At 34.2% G+C, this 18,558-nt stretch overlaps 1 protein-coding gene across 1 annotated transcript in view; it reads right to left on the reverse strand.

The window, feature by feature from the left end:
* TBC1D22A (TBC1 domain family member 22A) overlaps positions 1–18,558 on the reverse strand; it is a 165,647-nt gene that overhangs the window by 97,290 nt on the left and 49,799 nt on the right. Inside the window, exons 7-9 of the mRNA XM_031059009.1 lie at positions 17,598–17,726; positions 16,388–16,450; positions 10,656–10,770 (exon numbers count right to left, since the gene is read on the reverse strand). Of these exons, the coding sequence (XP_030914869.1) occupies positions 10,656–10,770; positions 16,388–16,450; positions 17,598–17,726 (307 nt within the window). The remainder of the gene's footprint in view (positions 1–10,655; positions 10,771–16,387; positions 16,451–17,597; positions 17,727–18,558) is intronic.

Consider the following 18,558-nt stretch of genomic DNA (forward strand, 5'->3'; position numbering starts at 1 on the left):
TGCCTTCAAAAATGAGACAATATAAACCACAAAATGTATTTCAAACTTGAAAAATGCATTGTTTTTTACATTAGCATTCATATTATAAAATTAATTTCATTTTTAAAATTCTGGGAGTATGCACTAAGCATCATGTATCTTCTTTAGACAGATACATTTGAAAATTTAGAAACACACATATAGATGCAAAGCAAACTTTAAAAGCTGGTAATTTAAATCCACATCATCCTATGCAGTAAAAGAGGACTTTCATTGACAGATTTGTTTTAATATATACATGGGGAACTAAAAATCTTTTTTCTCAAGTTCTTTTTAGTATACATCAGAGAAGAAAAAACAAGCAAACTTGAATGATACAAAAAATTATTTAAAAGACAAATCTGAGTTAGCTGAAAACATCAAACACTTCAAATCAATAGTAAGTCTAGACCTGACTTATTTATTCTGATAACTTCTGACAGAAGTTTGAGTAGTCCCATTTGACCTAAGAATTTTTTTTATTAATTCAGAGATTTCTTCTATACATCTCTTACAGCAAAAATTGAAATGAATGCCTCTTATTTTGCCCATAAGATAGGATTTGGAAAGTCTCCTCACAAGAAATACCTAAGCAAAAAATCCACACAATCTCCTGCTATGAGGTGGTATTTTACAGGTTCCTTCAGATGTCTTTCAGACTTTTTGCCTCTTTGATAGATTTCTAGGCACTGATATGATTGAAGAAATTTTTATTAGTAACTTTCAAGTTCCTACTTGGCTTTTCCTCTGAAGTGTAAAAACTATGAAAGTCATCTAAAAGATGGGCTTTACAAAGGCTTGAACTCCCCAGTTACTTTTCAAAAAAGTATTCCCTTTAAATCACAGCTTTACCACAAAAATAAATGGAAGGTGGGCCACATACTATAGTATGCTGATCAGTATTCTCAAGACACACTTCTTTGGTATGACATGGAAGCATGCAATAAATATTTAAAACAAACAAACAAATTAAAATAAAGGCTAACCCAAAACACTGAATTCCACCTGCAGATGCCTCCACTCACAAGAATGGGGAGAGCAGTACAACAAATAACAAGAAGTTGTATGTTTAAGGAAATATAATCCAATTATTTTTGCTCTAACATTAATAAGAAAACTTTCTAATGTTAGGAAGAGTAGGAAGTTGATTGTAATCTCACACTTACAGATGTAGTCAAAAACATTTTTATGGAATGGCAATTGCCAATTTTTCTGCTCCTATCTTATGCCACCGAAGATTAAATTTTTTCATTTCATTTCCTACTTCACAGGACAGCCAGTCATATACATTTTTAAGAAAAGAACATTTAATTTAAACAGTGGTACACTGAAGCTATTACTACCAGCCATCAAAAATCATTAGGTCTGAAAAATCCTCTGTCCAACACTGATTTTAATCTTTGAGAAAGTAAGGGTTTGCTTCTTCATAGCTGCTCTTTAAGATGTTCTCCACAGCCAACATTTCTTAATCAATTTAGATACATTTTTTAAAGCTTGTAAGTCAAACACAGATCAAAAATGCACCAACTGTTGCTACACTTTCAATGAAAATATGATAATTAGGTATGAGTCTGCTTTGAAACATTTATTTATGTAGGGTAAAGTGACAGGTTTCAGACTCGGAGCACAGCAACTTCATATGCAGATGCTATTCTGAAAAAAAAAAGTTATACAGATTGTCCTTTCTTTGAGGATCACTTAAAAAATTAAAAGATTTGGAAGACTAATAGACCTTAAAATTTCAGGTGTTAAGGGAGGTTGGGGGTTTTTTTCTTCCTTGTTTTAAACAGACACTCATAAGAGACTATGAGCAATTAATATCATTACTCAAAATACTGATTTTCCCTCACATAGAAAGCTAAAAATAACAGGCAATTAAGCAGTTGGATATACTTGAGATTATCTTAATGTCTCTTTTTCACTTCTGACAGCTATTATTAACAACAGCCAGAGAATTCTAACTTTAATTAGGCTTACTCCACTGCAAATAGATAGAAGCCTTTTTTAAAACTATCCACAAAAACAATTTTAGTTGAATTACATTAATTTTTTCCTGAAAGACAGTGAAGCTGAGGTACATCCTACTTTGTCAACTAATACATCCTGATGATTCAAGTATCCAGGACTATTACCACCCTAATCTGTAATCAAACTGAAGAAGATATTTTATCATAGCCCATACTTTATTCAAGCTAGAATATGTGCCAGTTCATAAGAACAAGAATTTTCATTTTACAGTTTGTGTGGTTAACTGAACAGATTTTCAAGGAATTAATTTAGTTTCAGTGGAGGTCATGGAGATTTACTTCAATGGAGTTACTTTCTCCATTACATCAATATGATATGACTTTAAACACTTTCATTACTAAGAACTACAAATGTACTTAAAAAAAAAAGTAAAATTATAGAAAATGTGACAAGAAGTCTATATATGAAAAGCAAAGGAAGGGGGCAAAGCCCAAGTCTACTGATGGAACAATGCATCCAACATTTCAGATGAACTATTCCAATTAGCTCAGAAATCTAACCGCGTATTAGACAGTGAAATGAAAATTGAAACAGAGAGAACTGATTTTGTAAAACTGCACTGTCTATAGTAAACTGCCATTCAAGACAGTACTAGGAAGCAAAATAATAAAAAAGCATGTTCCCATATCCCATATCTGTCTATGATCCCTAACCTGCTAAGCAAAAAGTAAGCGTAATTCACAAATCCTTATCATGAGCATGTGTTATTACACAGCTAAAGCAGTCTCAGTGCTACCTGGCACTAAACAGACCCTTGCTTCTCCCTTCTTCCCTGACATGCTCTTATCCCCATATCAACACTCATATTCTTCTCTCATTCTCAAGATGAGTGCAGGAAGCTAAATAATTCAGTTTATCATGGGTCTAGTTTCCAGCCAGTTTAACTGTGCCCAAGGAAAGCAATGCGGACCAAAAAGAGAAGACAGGAACACACAGTTTGGGTTGGAAAAGAAAAAGCAAAGCCACCTGTTTTGACAGCAGAAAGCCCTGCTTCAGCTGTGCCATCTAAGTACACAGAAAGCAAACCCTTTTCTGACCAACTAAACCTAATCTGGAAATACTCAAATATGTGACTCCAGTGTGAAGTTTAAGGAATAGAGAAATGAAGGTAGAACAGGCAGGGTACACTGACCTCTTGAAAGAACAAAAGGGAGCTGGAAGATTCTACAGCACATAAGAATCCAGTTCACACTGTCCCAAGCCCTCACAGGGAATCAAATACATTAATGAGTAAAACATATGCAGCAATATACTATCACCCAACTATACTATACAGTTACTTGTAGACATATGTTCAGCTGCTCATTATTGACACCTTCTCTCAAGGTTACTATGTTCTAAAATATGCCAAAATTAGGTTGGTGCAATTAGCCAAAATTCCACTAACTAAAAAAGTAAATCACCTCATTTTATCAAAGCCCGTAGAGAGCGATGTAGACTTTTATGCCAACTGGTCCACTCATACAGCTGATACTAAATGCCACCACAAACTTCCAGTAGGTTAAGCAACCAGGGAAAAACAGTAGGGAATAAACTCTACCACTTGCAAGTCAAACACAAACTGTGTATCTGAGTAAAGCTTAACTACGTTCATTAGGACTTGTATACTATTGTAACTATATTGAAACATATTCCTTAAATTTAATAGTTTTATAACTCTAAGCCAGAACAAAATGCCCACTACAGAATGAGTCCACTGCAGCTAAAAAAGTAATATTACAATAAGTCATGCTAAATGATAAAGATTAATTTGTCCAAGTAAATAACTAAAATAAAGATTCAAACACAAAATAAAAGGATCAAAAGATAAATAGGAATTTATAGTTCACTGGTTCCTATCAATCAATTCTCTCCATTATACAAGTTCTGCCAACACATTTGCCTTTCTTTATGTTCCCTTATTCCCTAACCCCTCACAAACTAAGTATGAGATGTCCTCTTAATACTGTCCCTGTTTTCCTTAGTTCTGTTTGGAATGCCTCCAAATATCTTGCTTTATGAACCAGCCCTAGACAGAACAGTAGATCATGGCAAGCACTGCTAGCTGGCAAACAATTCAAAGAATTCAGTACTAGTTATTTTCACATGGATTCTCCTACTTGTTTGAAGTGAATAAAAGGATGTAAAATAGTAAGGTTTCTTTACCCAATTAGGCCTGAAAAACAACATTATATATTAATAAAGACAATTGCTCAGAGACTGTGAATAATTCATTTGTTCTTAAGTGAGACATACATAAAAACAAATTAACAATTTAAAAGTATAATCTGTCCAAGTGCTTCAAAAGCATGCTTTTTAAAGCACTAAAATTCAGGCCTATATTTTTATTGTCTTTGTTTCCAGGTAGTTCACCTGAAGGAACTTCAGATTTTTTTCAAAAACTAGAACTCAAAAATATTTAAATTAATGGAAAAGATTTCTAACTGCCTTCCGACTGCAGTCAAAATCAGTCCTGCTTCACAGCACTAACCAAGTCCTCTGTGTGTGGGCTCAACAAAGATTTCTGCTTACTTCTGGACCTTTCCCATAGTGCAAAGCAGGAGTCATCAATTTGTAAAACCAAACTCAAGTACTGCCTACCTTACTCATTACAGTTCTCTCTCTCTTCAGCTACCCTGCAGCGAGTACAAAATACTTTCACTGACAACAGATTGGCCCAGCAATAGGGGGAGAGTGGGGCAACATATTCCTAGAAATGGAAAAGGTGAACAGTGGATATCTCAAAGCCAGCTAAGATAATGCTGAACAACTTCTATGCCATGTTACAGCTATAAATATATATGTACACATATACATGTATATCCAGGTGTACATATACTAAGCGTTCAATAATATATGAAACAAAGAGTGCAGCAAAAAAAACTGATGGAAAGTAAAAAGATTCAGGTCACTGAGTGGCTCGTGTGTATCACAGCTTTTTCAGAGGAATGCTTCTGATGTTTTCTGGACTTATGTAGAAGATATACTTTGCGATACTTTCAAGTCTTGAATTCAACAGTTTTGTGTAAGATTTCTTCATTCTTTGCTCACCAAAAACACACAGATAACAATACTCAATTTAATTATCAAAGAATGTTTCATAGAATATTGCTCATGTTTATGGTAACTTGAGTGAACTTTCCTGATGTCATTAGTATTACTATAAAATTATGAAATATTAAGAAACAGTACTGAAACATACTTTTGTATATGGAAACTACATTACTAGCAATTTGTATTAAGGAGGAAAAAAATCAGTGTGAGTAAATGGAATAATTCATTTGTGCTATGGAATTTTCATTTGACAGAAAAGTGATTTTAATTATTTTGATTAGTTTTTCATAAAATTTTACAAGGGTTTTAAAAAACCTTTATTTTCTTAATACTTTCACAACTTGAAGGAAAACATTAAAATATAAATTATGCTTCATGTCCGTGCTTTTATGCAAATTCATTTTGTGTTTCATAAATCATTTCAAGAAACGTGTAAATAAAAGCATTTTAACACAATATTGTGCAAAACCTTTTATTTATTTAAGCAAAGAAAAGCCTAAAAACAGTAGAAGTTTATTACAAAGTTTAATGCCAAAATTAAAAGAGAAGTTGAAGAGCATATTACAATTGCAAATAAAATCTTTGCAACTCTCTCAAACTGAAGAAATCCCTTATATTCCTGAAACTCAGTCCTGGGAAGTCTTCCAGAATTTCTCTCCTGATAAATCAGAAGATGGAGAAACTTGAAGGCCCTGGGAGAAGGAGAAGCATCCAGTTAATCCAGTTATAACTCTTTGTTCTAGTTTATAAAAACAATTTGTCATCCTTCATTTTCAGTCAGTCTCTTCTGAACAACTACCAATATGTTACATCTTTTCTACCTTCTTTCCTCAAAACTTCAGTGTACAAGTCCTATTCATAATTCTGCAAGGACTAGTGAATTGGTGGAACTGAATAATAAAGGTCTAAATATTTAGACAGCAGGATAAATTATCTCAAATTAATTTATATACTGTAGCAATCAAGGCTTCAGCTTGAAGGAAACAATGCACGCTGAACCAAATTTTACCTTACGACCCTGTAAGTATGAAGAAAAGCAGCTCCCTAAAGTCAGTGCGTTAATATTCTCTGCTCTCTGGCTTGCTTTCTCATCATTCAGAAATTCAGTTTTATGTACATTCCAAACAGATCTATTGATTCTGCAAAAATTACAACTCTCCTGAAAAAAAAGAATTCTGCTTTACTACCAAATTTTCATATTTTATAAGCAAACAATGAGGAATTACCTCAGATACAGCCACTATAAAATGCTCCATAACTGGACTCCAATTATACAATGAAAATAACCATTTTTGATACAGTATTCAAACTGAGGGGGGAAAAAAACCTCAACATAGTTTTAAATACAATTATTCACTGTTGAAAAGGGCAAAAGGAAGACAAAAATGAGACTGCATACCAGTTATAAGGGCAGGAAGACTTCCTGTAACATATGAGAGGGAATGGAAAAAGCAGTAAACAAGGGAGTTATAGACAGATGAAGACATTTTCAGGACCAAAGAACATTTCTTCACTCATAGGAAAAGTAGTCTGGGAATAAATCCTATCCCATTTCTAGGATTTCGGCTTAGATTAATTATCCCATAAAGTCATAGCACTATCAATTCAAAAAACACTAACAGAAGTTTCATTTAATGCCATCTACAAAAGGATTTAAGATGACAAGAAAAAATACTTACAAGGGTAAGATCTCTCTTCTCGAAGTTTTCAGTTCATGAGTTCTTGTAAGCATCATCAGCTTGTCTCAGGCTCCTCTATTTCAAGAAGATTGCAGAAAACATCTCAATCGCCATTCCAGTCTTCAGCAGCCTCATTCTTCTTGTCATTTGGCATAAAATGACCAAGTGCTACAATAGTGTTCACTTTCTGCCTTGACTTCCTACTGACTGCTAATTTTCCCTTGAGCCAGTACTCCTAGGCATCTTAAAATTATTTCATACAGCTATTGCACTTAGCAACAATCTGACATACATCCTTATCATGGTGGTACTTCTCTGAAACTTTCATCTCTCTGGATGGTGAATAAATTCAGGTCCTCTTTGTGGTTTTAGATACACACACAAGCCCAGTGAACAATGATGTACTGGAATGTCAGATAAAGTGAAGCATAGGTGAGCAAGAGACCACAGGTAATTGTACAGCACATCTTAACACTAGGAAACAATGTAGTTCTACAGGAACTCAGGGCAAGAGGAAGGTGTACAAAGAGCACATCTGTGGCAACTTGGAATAAATAGGACTTGCAATCCAGCGCAAAATTTCCTTGTCCACATTAAGTCTACAGACAGTGAGCAGTCACATGGTGTATCTTATCTCATTAACAAAAACCCCTCTGGGGCATCTGTAGGGATGAGATTCATTTTGACACAAACTAATATGCTACAAACATAGAGGGCTTTCAGGAAAACTGCCCTGACAGTAATTAGCATTTGTTCTGATAGCACATGTTACAACACTACTATGTCATGCAGGAGGTTAGAAGTAAGCCCAGGATAGCTTTCCTGCACCTCCAGTGTTTGGTTTTCTAAAGAGGCTGTTATAGTATGACAAAATAAGATTAAATACCTCCAGCATTTTTCATGAGGAGGAAAAAATGTTTTAAAAATGTTGTGAATAACACACACACAATCATCTGGTATAAGAAAGCCAAGGTTTAAAATCATCCTCCTCCTAATTTAAGACCAGAAAATCAAAACTCAAACTACTGTATTCCAGTAGGGGCCAGTATCTACCCCTTCTGAAATTTTCTTTAATTATGGTTTTCCCTCTCCTGGCTTCATTTGACAATTAAGTTTCATCTTGTTGAAAATGTTACAACATTCTGTTTTTATTGCAAACTGGAAACTAATGAGACATCATCAGATTACACTTTCATCATACTGGTGGAAAGTTTAAAAGAATGTCCTGAACATTTAGCACACCCAATTCCTATATTCAATAACTCAGTATAGTCTGGATGTGTGAATCTATGTGCTAAAATTAGGTACCTCCATCCATACTAAACCATCAAAACATCTATGACTTCAGCACTTGTATACACATCCAAAAACTGACTTTATGGCATTTGGATTTAAATGAAAAGCAAACTAGCGTTTTCATCTGTGTCATTTTTATCTTCAGAAGTTCCTTAACAACACTTTTCCAAACAGTTTGCTGATGTATTTATCAAAGCAAAAAGACTCCCATCACTAGAATAGCTATGTCACCACTTGTTATGCAAGATTAAGGATTAATTAAGGGCTCTCTCATTTGTCATAAAGCTAAAATAAATATGGCTTTCCTCCCACCAAAATATTTGACAAAACTGCAAATGTTTTGTCAACTACCAGGATGTACCATCAGATGACTTAGCCAGCACAGATTTATTATTAATGACATTGTCAATCATAAGAATTTATTATTCATATTTAATAATTCTTTAGGACTTTTTTTAACTAGAGAAAGAAAATAAAACTATTATCACTTTCAACTGTGCAGATTAGGATCCATGTGACTTAGAACTGCAGCAAAAAAAAGGTTTCAGTTAAATTAAGAAAAATACAAAAATCCATAGTGAAAAGATTGCAATAAATAAAGCTATTTAATGTACAAACCAATATTCATGTAAAGCCAAGAAATGAGATCAAAAGTCTGAAGTAAATACAGAATGTTACTGAAGTAAATATAAATACACTAACAATGTAAGCATTTTTGATAGGAAAATTCTGCAATTCTGTGTTTATTTCTATATAAATTACTAAAGTCCAATTCACAGTGTTAGTTTTGAATCCTGTAATTTTACGACAGGATTTTTGATGTACTTCATAAATGCAACGTCCCCATTTCATTTATTCATTCTAACTTGACTGCATCACTCAGCGTAACTTGAACATATTAGAAAGTTTCAAATCAAAAAGCTATTTAAAGAAAAATCTTTGAAAGTTTTTGTATGTCTCTGGGGGAAATAACTGCTGTTAGCACTTAGCCATGACCACCACTATACTGAAAGAAAAACAAACCTTGATTTTGCTGTTTTTCTTGTTATATAGATACTAGTTTTTAAATGAGCTTTCAGAATACAGTTTTCTGAGGTTCATACATTTCCCCCAACTATCTTTTAAGGTTAAAAGTTTTCACATTTTGTCTTTCTCCACCAAACACTCACAAGAACAGCTATGCTCTCCAATATGACAATCCTGACAAAGTAGCAAATACATTAACAATCCTGAATCTCCAAATGTTAAGTTGGTGGTAAAGACAAACTTATTTACCATATTAATTAAATGGCCTATTTAACATGGAATATCAATTCTCTAATCACATCTCATTTGAACTTCTTATTTCAATTAGCAACCCTAAAGTCTACTAGAGACCCTACTGTTCTAGGATCATTAAGAACATTTTCATGATCTGTCAAATGAGAGAGTAAAAGGCAGAAACTGCAAATACTCTCAGGAGTAGGCCTCTACCCTGCTTAGGAGATGATTAGGGAGAAAGCAGCAGTAGTTCTCATTAGTTGCTTAGCAATGAAACATCCTCCTATGAAACAAGAAATTAACAAAGCAACAGAGGTGTTGCCACGCAAATGAGTAAATGGACAGTCTATCATCCACTCAAGGATATTCTGTCCTTCATTAAAACTAATCAGTCTGGGTTAATACACCTATGGATAGCTGGCAAAGACAAGGTAGGAAGAATCCACTGTAGGTAGCCCCACTGAAGTAGCCAGACAATACATTGCTCAAGTTTACATACACAACACTTAAATTCTCACTGTATGTGTGTATGATAAACACAAGCACAAGGAAAATAATTTCAATTCAAACCAGATTAACATTATCATTTTTACTGTTAAACCTTACCTTTTATACCCATAGTTATACTGAAGTTATTAATGAATTATTGTTAACAGTCATTCTCTTAATGCTTATAACAACTTAAATACAAATCTGTAAACTTGAGATTTAAGCCACGTCTAAGTTGTTGATTTTTTCAAAATTATATTCACACATAAAGCAAAAAACTCAACACAAATGGAGTTGTTGACACTACCATTGCTACCAAAGCTGTAAGTCTCAGAAGAGCAGAGTTCTTAACCAGAGAAATTTGATTACTGTTGTCTTACTTTTCAGACCTTAATTCCAGGATGCCATTATTTCAGTCACAGATGCAGTTTAATAGGTTCCTTTTATTTCAATTTCCCCATAACTGATTTTAAAATATCCATATTTCATGTGTTAGTTTTTTTTGTTTTAGTGGGTTTTTTTCCTGCAAGGCAGGCATTTTTTGTTTTGTTGCTATTGTACGGTTCATATGTACAATATAAAGTTTTCAAAAAAAGCATGAATTAGAAGAGAAAATACAACAGTGAAGACTTCTTAAGCAGAAATCAAGATGGTTCCTGAACTTCACCGACTGTTCAAAATCTGGTTGCTTCTCAGTATATATTTAAAGCAATACAGATTTATAATTACAAACATTTATGATAAAATTCATGTATCAAATTATGCTTTGATTAGCTCATCCAAACGATTAAAATGAAAATGATGTTTCAAAACCAATACTAATTCATAATTCAGTATTAAGACAAATCTTACCTATGTATTCACAAACGAAGACTACAAAAAAAGGAGTGACAAGATCATTTATGCCCTGAACATATCCACTGGCTGGATGACGTATTGCCCAGATAAACAAAATTCTTTCAAAGATCTGAAAAAGAGTTAAAGAAACCATCAATTTAATTTAACAAGTCATAAGCACATTTTAAACAGGACACTTGTAAATTATCATAACATCACAGAATTACAGAATATCCTGAGTTGAAAAGGACCCATCAGGACCACCAAGTCCAACTCCTGGCCCTGTACAGGACACCCCAGGAATCACTTCATGTGCCTGAGAGCATTGGCCAAACACTTTTTGAACTTTGTCAGGCTGCTGCTGCGACCATTCCCTGGGGAGCCTGTTCCAGTGTTCAGCTACTCTTGGAATGAAAAACCTGTTCCTGATATCCAACCCAAACCTCCCCAACTCAGCTTTGTGCCATTTCTTTGAGTCTTGTCACTGATCCTGAGAGTGAAGAGATTGGTATCTGTCCATCTGCCTCCAGCCATGAAGATGTTGAAAATATCCTTGCAGATAAACTTCATATCATGGAGTTAAGTAGTATAAAAACTATGCATACAACAGCATAAATGAACACTGGTATTCATAACCAGCTCCCAGTGCTGTGTAAGCTTCTCAGTTCTTCAAAAGGAAGTATTTTCAGGGTATTAGCACATGTTAAAACCAGCCTATTTTCAGTTACAGTAGTTAATACAAAGTAGCTCTTATTCACTGGATCTTTTCCAGTAATACAGAATTCCTCTTTTCTCAAGGGAAAGAAACATGAAATTATCTTCCTATAATTTTTCATCTCTTTGAAATAAGTATTCTACTAAATATTCTATTTATCCCTAAGTAACAGAAAGAAGGACTTGATATAGTATAGATTTTTTTAATAACATGCCCATAAAAAGAGATTCCACCAAAGTTAAGCTTGCCTAATACTCCAGTGTGGAGTTTTACACTCCAGGCATCTGCATACTAGTTAATGAAAAACCTGAAACAATCAGGAAATGTAGAAATAAGGCAACTGCCTGCCGTATCACAGAACTTCACCCTCTCAACTCCATAAACTGAAGCTTAGGTATTTGTAACTGAAGTTCAGGATCTGCAAAAGCTCATGAGGCCAAACTATATCTCAGTGTGAGAAGTGAAGAGAGCATAGAAATCAGAGAACTTTTTTCTGATTCCATTTAGGTCTGTGACAGGCTGTATCTTGTGTCAATTATTTGCTTCTGAAGATATTACGTGCCTTTGAAAGACTGCAAATAAGCAGCAGAGTGAAAGCTGCTACATGCTTTGTCCTAACTACAGCCATGCAATCAGGGATATATAATCTTCTGAAACAAAAGAATGTTTGCTCATTCAAGAGAGCACAAACTATATTGCTCTTCAGATCTGGCCTCAATAATAAAAGGAGGAGACATTTTGGAAGGACCCAAAGGATTCTGTGGTTTGCTGCAACTTCAGAAATCAACGAATGCTCAGGCTCAAGAAAGCCAGTGAAGGACTTGCCCTGAAAGGATGCAACAGGTGGAGGAACTTTATTTGCGAAGTCAGGATTATTCATATTCAATCTCACTTTAAGTTTTTGTTACATTAATAAGCTGTTTTAATTCATTTTAAATAAAGACTTATTATTTAGTTTTAAAGTCCTCTTGCAGTCATTTTTAAGTGAGGAGAGGTCTTGGCATAAAGGACTCACATCCTGGTGCTTGAAATTCCCATCACCGGCTTCCACATAAGTTACCTGAAGCTGAAAAATATTTGCATCTTTTGCTTTGAAAACAAGTCTCAAATATCAACATCTATCCTTCTCCTATAGGCTTTCCTTTGAGAGTGAACTGTCCTCCAGGTTTCATGTTTCCCTGGCTGAAAATTCACAAAACAGGGGAGATGGTCAACAACAGTAAGTACAAAAAGTTTTGGTGGGCACTGAAAAATAAATCTTAAGATAGCTCACATCTGATCCATTACAACCCCAATCGAGATCCAGTTTTTGTGCAGTGTGATTTCAGAGATTAGGCAACAAGGGAAGTGTTCATTAGCAAATCCTCCATAGAAGGCTCTTGTTTCCATTAGCCAAGATGCTTATTCCTTTAGCTACAAATTCTTGGTACTAGTTCTGCCACCTCATGCATTTTAACAAGAGCTGCATATTAAACCAAAAAAACAAAAAGAAAAAAAACCAACCTCTGCCCCTTAAGCAATAGCCAGTGGTGTTTCACTGTCTATCAATAACTGTATAAAGATTTTACACTCAGCTATTTACAACATGTTTTTACATTTCATGTAATCACACCCTGATGAAATTACAACTGTTTATGTAATATTTTTAGTATTACTGGAAAACTGCCAATCTAGCAAGGTTAGTTAGCTCACAGCTACTCTGCCTGCTTCTGTCCATTGCCACTTCTACTTTCAGCAACAGTAGTTTCTCAGTATCACGAGAGTTATCATTCTGTGTTTCACTTCTGAAAAAGGACATGTTTAACATACTGCAAATACAAACAACTTTCTCAAAAAACAAATATCAGAACGAGCTGACTAGAGAAACCTATTAAAGCAGCAATTGCAGAATGTAGAATAGGTTATGCACTAAGCTAAATAAAAAACTCATGGTGTGATGGGGCTCCAAAATATGCACAGTCAACAACCAACCAAATTCAGGAAGAACAACCAATCAAAATACCCACTGCAGAAGCTATAAACATAGTGTTTTTTCATGAAGGCATGTCTGAAGTCAAACAATTCACAGATTTGTACCACCAACCTTTCATTTCCTCAGAACCTGATAAAATACAGTTTGCACTGCAAATTGAGAAGCCTAAGGATTTTAAAATGTTTTTAAAATCCAGGTATAAGGGGGTGATGTTTGCTTTTGTTTGGGGCGGTGGGGGAGGGGGGGTGTTATATTTTTGAGCAGGAAGCACCACTTAATGATGGTACATCAGCTTTAATATCCCCAAATACTTCCAATTAGAAATTCTGAAATACACACTGAATAGCATTTTCAGTTTCCTATCCAATTTCATAAAGTTTCATTTACTGTTCTTAATCAATAAAAATGAGCACTAAAATCCTGAACAGTAGGCTGATTTAAGTTTCTATACAACATTCATGACTGTATTCAAATAGGACTCATTAAAAAGGTCACTTTCCCAAAAGGATCCCTTCTTGATTTCCAAACCAGCAACAAAAACTGGAATTATTTTTCTACTATGAACCACTACATCTCATGAGATGTCATTACCAATCTATTATTCTCTTTTGAATTTGACTCTCATTCATAATTACAGCAAGAATTATACTCATATACATAAAGAAAATAATCCATCAGCTTAAATGAAGGTTTGAATTACTTGTGGGTTTTCCCACCCCAGAGGAAGTTCAAAACCTCCAAAGCCTTAATTCAAAAGCTTTTGAAAATTTGCTTTTTGTTTTCTAAGTAGAGGAGGGGAAGGGAAAAAAAAGAGAGAGAGGACAAAATTTAAACTATTTTCAATTGTGCAGTTTTCTTGAAATTATGATGCATAATATGCAAGCATAGATGGGAAGTACACAGCCATGTGCTTTCCATTTCAACAAAATACAGTTAAAGTAAGAAAAGATAATAAATTAGCCCAGTCCATGTTAGCTAATCAAATTTATTACAACTAAATAATAAGTAGTCTTTAAAATAACTTGACTGCACTATATGAAAGACCATGTCCCGCTCTTCTGTTCTCCTTTTCAGGGACACTATTAAGTCATTTTTAGTCCTTTAAATCCTTGGTCCAATGCTGCCTTCTCCTCACTCACGATCCATTAAACTCCCATAAAAAAGAAACACTTTAAACTGATTTTAAAGGGAACACATAGTAACTAGTTATTTCAGAACATCAGATTCAAAATATCTTTTTCTAAACTGCAACATTTTATTACAGAAACCAAACTCTGAGATCACATAAGAAATTAAAACAGCCTTATTAACTCTAATTAAAAGTTCTTTGGCAACAGAGACTGATAGCACCAAGAACAGCAAAAATCTTGGAATAGCAGCATTTGAAAATTTAAGTCAGGAGACTGTGAGGTTTATATATGTGCTGTCTTTCTGAAGCTTTAGTCAGTGCTTTTGTCCAGTTCCATCAACTACAGTCTCTTCATTTCATTCTATGGGAGATTCTTCCCAGTAGTGATATCATTACTCTAAACCTTTGCAGCATCAGAAGTATGTACAAAACTCACCATAATATCCACAACAATGGTTTTGCACATAGTGTAATCCCTTTGCACATAGCGTAATCTTTGACCTTTACTCTGATTTTCCTCTCTTCTTTATAACCCTTGCAGTCTCACTTTAAAAAGGTGGGAGTGACTGTTGCTCACCAGAGACCAGCACCATCTTCTCTCTCTCCAGAAGAAACAGCTCTGGGAACAACACATCCTATGTGCAAGAGCCCTTGGGAGGAGGGAACCATCCCTGTGGGCCTGAGGGATTTGATGGTGCTATGGTAGGTCTCCTGAAACTCAGACAGCAAGAGAAAGAAACATCGGAGAAATTGGGTGGTATGACCCTTTTTTACAATGGCATTAAGCAAGTAGATTTTGGTTAAGATCATAGAGTAAAAGAAAGATGCAAACCCATTCTCTCAGTAGCCCACTGATCTAATTAATTTCTTTAACAGTTTATTTCTTGCCAGTATTGCTTTGTTCTTGTCCCTTGAGTGTATTTACACTACTCCTCGATCCATCCCTAGAACAGCCCAGGTAAAACACCACTGTGCAGAAAGCAGGTGGAAAGCCCTATCTTTACACGTTTTTCTTTTGAAACTATTTCTTCAAACCAGTTCTCCAAAGTGTGGAAGAGTACTGCCATTAAACAAATAATTGGAACAATGGAAAACAAAATGGAAGCTAGTTCTGCATTTAAGTTCTCATAATGAACAACCAGATTATGTTCTGTTTGGATCTGTAATTGTATGAACAGAAGCTTCATGGCAATACATTTGAAGGTCTAACTAGAACCATTAGAAAGGAGGGTAAGTTGAAGAATTAAATTAAATAATTGAAAAAGATTAATCCACACCATCAATGCTATTTATGACCTATATACTTCAAAATGAAAAGTCCCCGTGAGATTCAATTCCCCAGCAACATAGGCTGATTTGATTAATACATTTACCATTAATCACATGTAATCACATTATTATATATTTACATTAATTATATAGTTATAACAGTAGTAAAACAATTTAAATTGTGCACTCAACATACAAAACTTACAAGGATGCAAAATCAGATAAGGCATTCAAACCAGTCCTGCTACAAATTCAAAAAGGAGATCTTCCCAAGTGGAACACTCTAAGAACTTCCAGACCTTAAATGATTTTGACAAATACATGGAACCACAGGACTATGCTCTGGATTACTTAAGAAACACAGTATTAACAAAATATATAGAAAAGAAAAAAAGGGGGGGAAAAACCCTCAAGGGCACAAGACCACAGTAAAAACTGACAGATTCAATACAGGAAATTAATGAGGTGCCTTTGCTTTTATTACTCATACTTACACTGCTATTCTTAACCTCTACTTATATGTCTTATTTTTTTTTTACTTCTTTAAGCTTGTTCTGAAGTCAAAATAGCAAGTGTAATGACATCAATTATTAATCAAACTGTGATATCACATTCATTAATAAAATCTTTCCTCTAACAAAAAGAAAATATATCATTCTTACCTCTGTTACTTTGGGCTGAAGTCTTAAAACTTCAGGACTCATGCGTGGTATATCTATGTGGATCTAATTAGACAAAGAAGAATACTGTAAAAGGAACCAACAGCACACTTTCTAAGCAACATGATACTTAAAATAATTCTATTGGTTTACACTATTAGTTGTAATTCCATTGTATCATTACTTTTGGGATAACATGGATTTATACTGTATTTCAAAACATACAGCCAAATATTTAAGTTAATCTTTCAGTGAAGCAAAATTTTAAAACACATATATTTGTATTCACATTCTACGATCCTTACATCACATTTTAATTATTTGCAAATTATAATCATATTGGTAATACTCATTACCTTAGGGTAATTATGAGTAAATGCACACTACTACTTCTGTGAAGTCATATTCAACTCCCACTATCATAGAAACATTTACAATGGAAAAGACCTGTAAGATCATCAAGTCCAAATATCCAAAGGTGAAAGAAGAGTTTAGTACCTATTTTAATGTATTTGCACCTATTTTAATGTATTTTAAGAAGAGAGCACAAAAATACCAGTATTCTTAAAGTTTTTTCCACACTTCACAAAGGACTTTTATGCAACAGAGTGCTCAAGTGATGATTTTGTCTTCTATTCACAAGCCTTATGTTAGTGATACTTCTTGCTACTAAAGATTGGTCTTGAAGCTGAAAGAAAGATTTTAGCTTCTTCTGTCCCAAGGACGGCTGAAGTATCATTGCTCATTGTTACAAACTACCCATTTCAATACAAAACTTGAAGAAAAGTTATCTGCTTATCTGGGTGACTGTGGAAGTTTGACACCCCTATGTTTATTGCACATCATATACAGTTTCAACTTCTTATGCAGAAGTTTAGAGACAGTAAGAAACAGTCACTATTGTACTTTCCCTGTCCATCTTCACTTATTTGAAAGAGGGTTTGAGCAGGAGATGAAAGATTTGAAAATGTTACTATTTTTAAACAGAAAACCATGGCAACACTAATGCTAACATTAAAAGAAATCCATTATTTCAAATTTCAGATGAAAACTACTTCATATTTTTCTTCTAAAATTTAGGAAAATTATTAGAGGGCTGTCTATCTGATAAGATTAAAGAAACAGAGAAAAACAGCACCAAAGTTCAAAAATAATCTTTAAGTCCTTTAGCAAGTGTTCTGTAGATAAAAGCCAATTCAACCAGGTGTTCTACCTGTCTGTAGGTATCTTGGTGGTTTTCATCATTTCTGGAACCATAGTATTGTTCAACAAATGCAAAATACTCTTTGCGTTTTCTTTGTAAAGTGCTTTCTCTTCGGTCCACATTTGCAGGAAGATAGCCCTGAAAAAACAATGAAATTATAAAGATATTATTCTTTGCCTTACAAAAAGTACTGCTGGCATTTGATTACATGTGACAGGAGATCTAACAAACTGACATAGTGCCATGTACTCCCACACAAATGTAAATAATCCTTTACTGAACTATTTTTTCTAATCCCTCCAACCCATATAAAAGTTCAGATACAAACATCTTATAAAAACAGCTGCTTTTTTTTTTTGCCTTTTCTTTTTTTTTTCTACAAAATGCAATTTGTCAGCAAAAATACTAAGATGGTATTGATTTTTGAGTAGAAAAGCTTAAATAAATAAATTTAGGTAACTTTAATAACATGTGAGTTCCTTAATATCTATGTGGCTAGTATTGGAGCAATTTTATTAAATTTTTAAACACTGTGTATTAACTCAATTGCCTTTAAGTAGGAATTATATACATTAGCAAGGGAGGCCTAGATTCAATATTAGGAATAACTTCTTCATGGAAAGGATTATCAAGCACTGGAACAGGCTGCCCAAGGAAGTGGCTGAGTCACCATCCCTGGAGATAGTAAAAGACACACAGATGTGGCCCCTAGGGACATGGTTTAGTGGTAGACTTGGCAGTGCTGAGTTTATGGTTGGACTACACAGCCTTAAAGATCCTTTCCAACCTATACAATTCTATGATACTATATTAAAAGTATTAAAAATGTTATCCCTGTACACTTTAATTACTTCATTTATAATGACAGGAGAATAAGTATACAAGCCATATTACATTTCAAATACCTTAAGAGGTACTTTCTTTGGCAAAATGAATTTCTTTAAGATATACAGACTTGTGTTCGATTCCA

This window comes from Geospiza fortis, unplaced genomic scaffold (genome assembly GCF_000277835.1).
Source record: "Geospiza fortis unplaced genomic scaffold, GeoFor_1.0 scaffold424, whole genome shotgun sequence".
In the NCBI taxonomy this organism is placed as follows: domain Eukaryota; kingdom Metazoa; phylum Chordata; class Aves; order Passeriformes; family Thraupidae; genus Geospiza; species Geospiza fortis.